General features: G+C 56.6%; 1 protein-coding gene across 6 annotated transcripts in view; it reads right to left on the reverse strand.

Annotated features, from left to right (window-relative positions):
* Positions 1–5269, reverse strand: part of KDM2A (lysine demethylase 2A) — a 134367-nt gene extending 129098 nt beyond the window's left edge. The window contains exons 1-3 of one of the 6 annotated variants that reach the window (XM_089317275.1): positions 4665–5269; positions 2969–3020; positions 1716–1819 (exon numbers count right to left, since the gene is read on the reverse strand). In XM_089317275.1, the coding sequence (XP_089173401.1) occupies positions 1716–1757 (42 nt within the window). In that variant the 5' untranslated portion in view covers positions 1758–1819; positions 2969–3020; positions 4665–5269. Of the gene's footprint in view, positions 1–1715; positions 1820–2968; positions 3815–3865; positions 4003–4664 lie in introns of those variants that run through there. The other 5 variants (XM_089317224.1, XR_016223828.1, XM_070067682.2 and 2 more) reach the window with 5 other exon arrangements.
* Between the last annotated feature and the right edge of the window lie 4812 nt (positions 5270–10081).

Genomic DNA, 10081 nt, shown 5'->3' on the forward strand with positions numbered 1-10081 from the left:
CTCTCTGTAACTCTTTCAAATAAATAAAATAAATCTTAAAAAAAAAATCTGTCATACAACATAAGAAAGGAAAACAGACATCAAACATCTTTAACTCTAAAACTATTATTCAAAACACTAAGAACCCCCAAAATGTATGATGTATCTGCTTACATAACATCGTTACAACAGCATATTAACCTAATAAAAAAATGATAGATAAGGAAAGAGTTAATGTGTGCAACAGGTGGCAGTCACCTTACAATTAAAAAAGAAAGAATCTTACCAGGACAGAACCCCCAGAGTCCTTAGCTCTCCTTACCACTGCACCTCTCTACCTTGTTAAAAAAAAAAAAAAAAAAAGCTAAAAGTTCGGCTTGCTGAAAGGCTCGTTCTGACCAGAAGCCAAGACCTCTCAGTATCTACCTACCAGCTCAACAGCTCCGCAAGCCTGACCTAACAGAAGTGAGCTCCACACGGCAATACCCACCTGGGCAAGGCAGTCTGGCAGCACCCTCTCTTTTTCTGTTCTTAATTCAAGAAATGTCAAAGCAAGCATAAATCCTAAATGGACAAAATTCCACTACAGGGATATTTTATTTTTAAAACTTAGAGATGAAGAGTTATGACCTCAACACATAGACTGGGAGACAAGACGCAAACCTGGGAAATAAGGCTCACCAGAACACATGCCTGATGGATACACTTGCCAAAAAAAGCCAAACCTTTGGACCAGTTACATTTAGGAAGAGAAAAAAAAGTCTACTTAAAAATAGTCCGGATCATCAGAAAAAGGATTAGAGAACCATTCTCTTTTCTTCCAAATTCAGTGTAAAATACAGAGCCAAAGGAAACCACTGTAAATTCCTTTAGTAATCTTCTAGGCCTTTCAATTCAGCAAATTTCACATACCCCATACAACTCTGCGGCCTTCCTCATACTCCACTATACAAACACAAATCCAAATGTTTCAAATGAATAAATGCTGAGAATATTAATAAAGCTCTCTGGCTAAAGGAAACAAAAATGAAAGTCTTAAACTCCAATAGAGAAAGCTTTGGAGGACAGCAGAGCCTAAAGAGCAAGTACACAGATGCACATACCTGCTAATTCCCTCCAAATCATCACTGAATTTCTTTCAACAGGATGTATCACACACATTCCTCTCAAAACACAGAACTTTATCAGCACCTAGTATTCTTCCTGTCCTCAATCAACACTCCAACAACCCTCCAAACCTACCAAAGTGTTTGGTCATTTTTAAAAACAAAACAACCCACACAGTTCTACTCTCCACCTCAAAGTCACAAATCCTGGCACAACAATCTTGAAAAGTTATGAACCATCCCTCTCCTCAGTTTGGCCCCTAAATAATTCCATTCTAATCTAATCTGATTATAATATCAGCACTGAAAATTAAGAATACTCGTCACACTGTAATCCACAAAACCCTTTGATGTGCAAGGGTTTCTACAGAAGCTAAAGGCTACTCATCACTCCATTTCCAGACAGGATGAGCACTAAGGCTCTAACCACTTGGCAGAAAAATCAAGTGAGATAGTACTATGTTACTATGCCTTCCCTTCTGAGTACCAAAAAAAAAAAAAAACTGACCTGAAAAGTTTTAACCACAATATGTCCAAAATGGAAATAGATTAGTTATTATACTTCAAAACTCGGGGGTGGGGGTGGGGGGCGCCAGGGGCGCCGAGAGGACAGAGAAAGAAAATACTAACCAATCTCTGGCTGTAACGAATCCTTTCTTCTTCAGGTTCCATCTCTCACTCTTCTGTTGAAATTACAGTAAAGAAACCACTCCAGGGCTGCCTTCCTCTTCCTCCTTAGGAACCATATTGCAACATTAAAGATAGTAATACCGACAGAGATGAGAAATCATCCCCAAACTTGTGCATTCTTTTCACAGAAAGGAGCACTTGGCTTACGTAGTAACAGCTCGCTGGCCAATCAGGTCCCTCTCCACGAGCCTGGAACCTTTCCGCTCCCGGACAAGTGGTTCCATGTCCTGCTCCACACTAATCGCCACAGTACAGCTGGCCGAGGCCTAGGCGAAGCGAGCTGCCGGTTTCAGTTCCTTGAGGACCGGCCACATCACTGATTCCTCCCCACAGAATTACAATTAGCCAGGCTCCCCTTCGTGGCAGCATCGGCCCAAAAGAAAACAAAACCCAACAGCCCAGGACTTCTCTCTCCAGGGCCGACCAGGTGAGGCAGGCACGGAACTAATCCAGATTCTAACCAAACTAGTTGCCACACCGGTAATTAGAAACTCCGGGAAAGCAGGGCAGACGACCTCTATAAAAAGAGGACGGGGCATGAGGAGTTGGAGAAAACCCCCACAGCGTTCCCCCAGCCCTCGGGCAAGGCCGCCCACAGCCGTCGCCTTCCTTCCCAAACCCGAGACGTGCACAACTCCCAAACCAACCTGGGACACAAATGCCACCTGATCCTTCGGGATAAAGTAATAGCAGAAACGACATGACCTAAAGATACGAGTAGATCACGTCTTTCCCCCCCTCCCCCCCCAAAAAATTAAAGACCAGTTGGCGCGACGGACAGCCCCAAGCGAGGGGCTTCCATTTTTTTTAAAGCTTCCCACGGATGATGGCTCCCACGGGGAGTGCACGTTTGTTTTTTGCCTTTTGCAACTACATCACGGCCACGCTAACTCGCATCCCTGTCCAGACCGCCAGGAGCCCGAGGACCCGGTGACACAGTGCGCGGGAGCAGGTCGCGCTCGGCCCTCCCGGAGGAAGCCCCGGCCCGGAGTGGGGAGGGAAGCGGCGCCAGCACCCCCCGGGCTCGGGGCGGCCGGGCCGGGGCGCCAACACGCACATCTTCCCGGGCTGCCCCGGGGAGGGAAGGCGCTGCGATGGTTCGCCCATCGGAAAAAGAAATAGAAACTTTGCATTGAGTCTTTGGATAGCACCGTGAACCAAACTTCCCGACGAGGGGGGAGGGGGAGTCTCACCGGGGATTTCGCTCTCGAGTTCTTGTCCAAGTGAGAAGTAAGATTCCAAACACTGAGAGGAGAAAAAAATTAAATCCCAGAGCGTCGCCTTCGGTCTTCCCGTCGATCAAGCCAGTATCCAGAGAGGGTCAGGGCGACCCGGGAAGCAGAGGAAACGGTGGCTGGATCCGACCTCCTCTTCTGGCTTTGGAGACCGGGGGCCGGAGGCGTCGGGAGCGGGGCGCACGACCCCTCGGCGCCGAGCCCGGGGCGCCCCCGCCTCCCCCGGGCCAGCGGTCAGCGGACGGAGCCCGAGCCCCGGGCTGGCCCCGGCCGCGGGGGGCCCCCTCCTCGCCGTGCCCTCGGCGAGCAGCCACCGGGAGCCCCGGGAGCGGCGGCCGATCAGCTGAGACCGGCCGGGCCGAGGCTTCCCCGCGCCGCCCCGGCCCCCCGGAACGCGGGCCCCGGCCCCGGGGGGCGCAGAGGGCGGGAGCGGCGCGGCGCGCCGGGCGGGGGGCCCGGGCTCCCCTCGCGTCGCCCCCTCAGCCCGGGCTCCGCGCTGCGGGACGAGCCCCCCGGCTACTCCCCAGTCGCAGAGGAGGGATTCCGGGGGATGGGCCCCCTGGCGTTGCCCCTCCTCCCGGAGCGTCCCCTGCCCAGGAGAGAGAGGAGCGGCGACAGGCCTAGCCGCTAGGAAGGTGCTCTGCGAGCCGCAGCCGCCGCCGCCGCCGCCGCCGGGGAGGGGTGTTGTTTCCCTCACACAGGAGGAGCCGCTGAAGCAGCCGCCGCCATTTTGAACCCGTCAGACTCTCACATACACACAGCTCCTCCGCGGCGCACTGCGCAGGCGCCGCCTGCCCCCCTCCTCCAGCTCGCCTCTCCACCCCCACCCCCTCCCAGCCTCCCTGCGCCTCTTACCGCTCTCCCGGGCGCACGTGAACGCGCACGCGTCACTCCCCTCCAACGCGGACACACCGCCGGCGCGCGCACGCGCGGACGCGTCGGCCTCGAATCGCCCGCGCCCCGCGACGCCGACGCGGCTGCCCGCCCCCCCGCTCGCGTCAGCCCTCCCGCCCTCCCGCCGGCCTCCCGCCCCCGCTCCCCGCCGGCCTCCTTCCAGAGCTCGGGCCGGGCCGGCGCCTGGCGCCTGCGCACTGGGCACGATCCTCCTCCGCGCGCGCCCTCCCCCCCACACGCTCGCTCGCGCGCACACACACACTTCGCCTCGGTGACCCCGCCCCGCGCCGGCCAGCTGCGCCGGGCGCCCTCCCCCACCTCTCCTGGGAGGGTGGTGACAGCCCCCCCGGCCCCCCACAAAGCACAACCACCACCACCCCCCCCACAAGCAGCAAGGGAGAAGCGCCCCTGCCCCTTCAACCGCCGTGGGCCCCAGGCGGCCCGTCACAGTCACTCAACCTCAGGGCCGGGCGGCCTGGGTCAGGGCAGCCGTTGCCCGCCTCCAAGCGGGGGTCCCCTGGGGTCAGGCCGCTGGGCCAGGTCGGCCCGAGCCGGGCACCCCCGCTCGGGCCTGCCCGTGGCCGAGGGGCCGCAGGGCAAGGGCGCATTCCCGCCGGCTGCCCTCCCCTCGCGCGCCGGCCGGTGGGCCGAGGCCCGCATGCCCGCCATCCCCGGGCAGGCCCTGGCGCCCCCGCCGCGGGGCCCGTCCGCCCTCGGCTGCGGGGGGCTCCCACGGTGCAGCGGCCTGGCCCCGCCTCACCCGCTCCTCGCCGCTCCGAAGGGGCAGGACTCGGGAGCAGCATGTCTGTCCTGGGCTCGGCTCCCCCCGCCCCCGGGGGGGAGCTCCAGGCGCTTGACCAGGGCGTCCACAGGTAGCAGGCGCGCGAGTGGTCTTCGCGACGGCCCGGGGGCGGCGGCGGCGGCGGCGGCCAGCGCGCCCACCGCGGGCCGCAGGCGCCCGGGGAGGTGGCCCAGGAAGCCCCCGCTCCCCGGCCACGCTCAGGTTTCCGCAGCGCCGGTGCCCCCGGCGGCCCCGGGTGGGACGTGACCCCGCCCCCGGCGAGTCGGGGCGCCCCCCACGGAGGGGTGTGCGCGGGCCGCCCCCGGCCCCCGGCCCGACCCCGCCGCCCGGGCCTGCGGCGGGCGCGGGAGGGCCCGGCCGGGAAAGATGTCTCCTCGCGGTGCGCGCACAGCTTCGCGCGAGGGTCAGCGACGGGGCAGCGGCGGCCCGAGCCGCGCCGGCCCTGCCCACGGACGGGCTCCCGCGGCTCGACCGCTGCCCGACGGGCGAGCAGGCTGCGGACGTCGACGGAGCCCGGCCGGAGGTGTCTGAGCCGTCGCCATGCGAGCAGCCCAGCCGCGATCAGGGCATTTTCCCAGCCAATCTCGTGCTCTGGGGCCCGTTTGAATTATAAATCCCGTAAAGGACCGTGGCTGGGGCGTTGCACGACGGGAGCGCTAGCGCGGTGACGCCGGCCCGTGGCCCCCGGCCTTGGCTTCCCACTCCCGGAGCCCTGATTCCCGGGAGCCAGGAACGCAGGGGAGAGGGAGGGCGTGGGTTGACTCGCAAACTTGCACAGAGAGCCTTCAACTCTTTGCAAGGCGATTGCGATGATGATACCTTCTGCCAAGGGCTGAACTCTAGGGTAAAGTCGCTCCATTAACCCCAGGTACTATTATGTATGACCAATGAGGGGGTTTCTACGTGCGAACCTGGGGAGTTTTTACCGACCTTCTCGGCTTTGTTTCACAACATTCATAGGAAACAAACTGAAGTGTCTGGTAGCGCTGTAATTACAGACAATTGAAGTGCAAAGTTAAACAGCTTCCATAATTGCTGCGACAGAGAGAGGTCCAATGCTCTCCAGTCGCCATTGCCAGAAATACCTCAACAACAACAAGCCGTTAGCATGGGGTCATTGTCGTGAGCCCCTGGAAAATATCCTGTACTCTGATACCACTTTTCTTCAGACTTCCTAGATTTCCAGAGCAATGCTACGAAAAAGATAATCTCCAGAAGTTTATCAGATCTAAAGGTTTTTTTTTTAATTTTCAGGGGGCCAGCGCTGTGGCATAGTGGGTAAAGCCATGGACTGCACCATGTGGCTGCAGGTTCCTGTCCCAGATGCTCCACTTCCGATCCAGCTCCTGCTAATGCACCTGGGAAAGCCCCCTGCACCCACTTGGGAGACCTGGGTGAAGCTCCTGGCTCCCAGCTTCAGCCTAGCCCAGTGCTGGCCATTGGGCCATCTGGGGAGTGAACCAGCAGATCTAAGATTCTCTCTCTCTCTCTCTCTCTGACTTTCACATAAATAATAAATCTTCAAATAAAATTTCAGACTATAGTAAAATATAAGCCAGTAGTCTTCCCGGCTGGCGCTACTGGGCATGGCCCCATAGGTATCAGGCTCTCTGTAGGTATAGAAAAGTCAGCAGCCCGTTTTGTCTTGTGTTTAAGTAGGGAAGAAAGATTTTTGTCATTGTCAGATTAAATGTTGGGCCTCGTTACTGTTTACAAAATAAACAGCTTTATTTCCTACCCACTCATCCCTAACAATACAGGAAGTACTTGGGGGCACAGGCAGAGAGAAGGCCTCTGGCAGGAGCTCAACTTGGTCTTGACAGTTTTCTTAAGGTCTGGAGCAGCTTAAGTAATTACTGTTTAAGGAGCTGAGTTCCTCACCTTCAGCAAACAGGCAGCTCCTACAGGTTTAACTCAGGGGGGCATGGTGGGGGGGGGGTGCTGAGGAAGCGACCAGAACAATGCCAGGAGGCGGAGAACTTATTTTGAACATGGCTGCAGTAGAACAGGGTTTGTCAGGTTGCAGTCAGCTCCCTTCCAGTTGAACACCATTTGTTAACTAGTCCCCGTTGGAAGACATGGACCTTTAAAGAGATATACACAATGCTATGCACACAGGTAGGCTTTGTTAATATCCCAAAGCAGTTGTGGGGGGTGAGATAAGACATAGGCAGCTGGCTGGTGATGCCTCCCCCCACCCCAGACACAATGGCTCTGACTGGCAAGGGCAGATCTGAGAGGCACTGCTTTGCCTGGCCAAGGAGAGAGGCTTGGGGGATTCCCTGTGAATTGCGTGGCTTTGGCGTGGCTGTGGGGAGAGGGGGAGAAGGCTGTAGGGGGAAAAGGAAAGAAAATGCCTTTTAAAAGCATTGACCAGAGGCTCTCTGGCTGAGCAAGTCGGTGCCTTAACGAGATACAGACAAATGGATGCCTGTTTGGGCTAAACTGAGACCCAACAAATATTGAGTCAAAATCCAAATCCCTCACTTCTTTTGGCACACTTGAGGGGATGAAAAGAGAACTCCGTAGTGTGGTTAACCACGTTTAACTGTTTCTCCCGAAATGCTAAGGAGGAAGTGAGATGTCCCAAACAATGCAGGTCTAACCAAAACAGAGAAGCTGGACTCGAAGCCTCCCCAGGAGGCAGCATGAGTGGTGCTGGAAGAGCTTTGGCACTGGAGCAGAGGAGCCGCCTGCTGGCCAGTCTCTGGTCCACCCTCCAGGACGCCTCAGAGTGTCGGTTGGTCATCTGTAGGACGCAAAAATTCCCTCACCTCGGGACAAGACGGACCGTGTCTTAGAGCACCCTGTGTGGCTCCTCATCATCGCTGCTGAACATTGTCTTCCTTCTGACCTCTGGCTTTGAAGAACATTTGGAGTAATGATGCTTCAGTTTTTAAAAAATATTTATTTATTAAATTTATTTATTTGAAAAGCAGAGTTGGGGGGCCTCCCATCTGCTGGTTCACTCCCCAAGTGGCCACAACAACTGGGGCTGGGCCAGGCCAAAGCCAGGAGCTTGGAACTCCGTCTGGGTCTCCCTCATGGGAATCAGGGGCCCCAGCACTTGAGCCATCTTCCTCTGCCTTCCCAGGTCCATTAGCAAGGAGCTGGATCCCAAAGGGAGCAGTCGGGACTCAACACTGGTGCTCAGATCGGATACCACCGTCCCAGGCAGCAGCTTAACCCACTGCCACCACAATACCAATGCCAGCGCCGGTATTTAAGCAAATTGGTGGTCATGGGTTTCCAATGGGTTTACATAGAGCGGAAATAGTGCCTTGCTCGTGGCTTCTTGTTCCTAGCTTCTAGTCTCTCTCTGGTCTCCATTCTCCTGTCTTCCCTGGCTGTGCCTGTGTCTCATCACCTGCCTCTCCACCTCCCGCTCCCTCGCTGTGCCCGCCCCTACCTCCCGTGGGGGTCTGTGTCCCCTGGTCCTTGTCATCTAAGTGAGCTACGAGCAGGCTGCACTTTACCCTCCCTCTGGTGCCCTCGACAACCTGCTCCCGTGTTGTTTAATCATTTCCGTGATCATCTCTCCCCTCCCTCTTCCAGCAGACTACAGGCTCCTTGAAGACAGGGGCCAGGCCACACTGATATCCCCCCAACGACCTTCCACAATCAGAAGCACAGACTGTGGCCGGCGCCGTGGCTCACTTGGCTAATCTTCCGCCTGTGGCGCTGGCACCCCGGGTTCTAGTCCCGGTCAGGGCACCGGATTCTGTCCCGGTTGTTCCTCTTCCAGTCCAGCTCTCTGTTGTGGCCAGGGAGTGCAGTGGAGGATGGCCCGAGTACTTGGTTGGGCCCTGCACCCGCATGGGAGACCAGGAGAAGCACCTGGCTCCTGGCTTTGGATCAGCGCAGCACTGGCGGTAGTGGCCATTTGGGGGGTGAACCAACGGAAGGAAGACCTTTCTCTCTCTCTCTCTCTCTCTCTCTCTCTCTCTCACTGTCTAACTGCCTGTCAAAAAAAAAAAAAAATACAGACTGTGTCAAGCCTCAGAGGGTGGCCAAGGAGGTCTGGGAGTAGAACTGATTGGGAAATCAAGGAAACAAGAAAGGTCCCACAGAGTTCGTATCATTGAATGCTGGTGGCACTTGAGACCCTTCCTTGGGGCCAGAGCCCTCTAGCCAGGGGCCTCTCGCCGCCATCTTTCCCAGGCGGCTGGCCTCCTTTTGTGCGGGCTCGCTTCTCTGGAGCTGTCTGCGAGGGTGACTCTGGGCGGGACCCACCTGCTCTGTTAGCAGCCTTAGCCTCGCCTTGGGGCCAGGCACCCTCACTTCTCATTTCTAAAAGGGTGGGACTTCCAGCCCTGCCCTGGAGTAGGACAGAAAGATGCAGGGCCCCATGCTGCAGCTACACCTGTGCTTGCCAAGGGGCGGTCTCTGGCACCCTGGGGTCTCAGGGGATGGGTAAATCTTGGGCCTTATCCACCAGCCAGGTTGGTAGGGACCTTTGAGGGAGGCTCCAGCCGCATCCCCGAAGAGCCACGTGCCTAAGCTCGCGGACCTGTTCTAGGCCCTCACTTCTTCAAGGCCTTCCTTCCCTTTGGTCCTGTTCTGTGAGGGGAGCTGACCACCTGTGTGTTACCAGCCCAGTCCCTTAACTGGTCGGAAGCTCGGTTGTATTTGAATAAAACAGATTAGGGCTCCCGCCCTGTTTCCTTTTAGGGTTGTTGAGGGTCAGATGGACTAATGGGGGACTGGCGCTGTTGCATGGTGGGTAAAGCCGCTGCCCGCAGTGCCGGCATCCCATATGGGCACCGGTTCAAGTCCCGGCTGCTCCACTTCCGATCCAGCTCTCTGCTATGGCCTGGGAAAGCAGTAGAAGATGGCCCAGGTCCTTGGGCCCCTGCACCTGCATAGGAGACCCGGAAGAAGCTTCTGGCTCCTGGCTACTGGCTTCGGGTTGGCACAGCTCCGGCTGTTGGGACCATCTGGTGAGTGAACCAGCGGATGGAAGACCTCTCTATCTCTCTCTCTTTCTCTTTCTCTCTCTGCCTCTCCTCTCTCTGTAACTCTGACTTTCAAGTAAATAAATAAATCAATCTTTTATAAAAATGGACTAATGAGAATGAACCCCTTTGGAGCCTTTAGAAAGTATTGCTGAGTCTCCCATTTTTTTTTTTTTTTTTTTTTTTTGACAGGCAGAGTTAGACAGTGAGAGAGAGAGACAGAGAGAAAGGTCTTCCTTCTGTTGGTTCACCCCTCAAATGGCTGCTACGGCTGGCACGCTGCACCAGTCCGAAGCCAGGAGCAAGGTGCTTCTCCTGGTCTCCCATGCGGGTGCAGGGCCCAAGCACTTGGACCATCCTCCACTGCCCTCCCTGGCCACAGCAGAGAGCTGGCCTGGAAGAGGAACAACCAGGACAGAA

The sequence above is a fragment of the Oryctolagus cuniculus genome, chromosome 1 (genome assembly GCF_051225735.1).
Source record: "Oryctolagus cuniculus isolate XC-2025 breed Fujian yellow rabbit chromosome 1, ASM5122573v1, whole genome shotgun sequence".
Classification (NCBI taxonomy): domain Eukaryota; kingdom Metazoa; phylum Chordata; class Mammalia; order Lagomorpha; family Leporidae; genus Oryctolagus; species Oryctolagus cuniculus.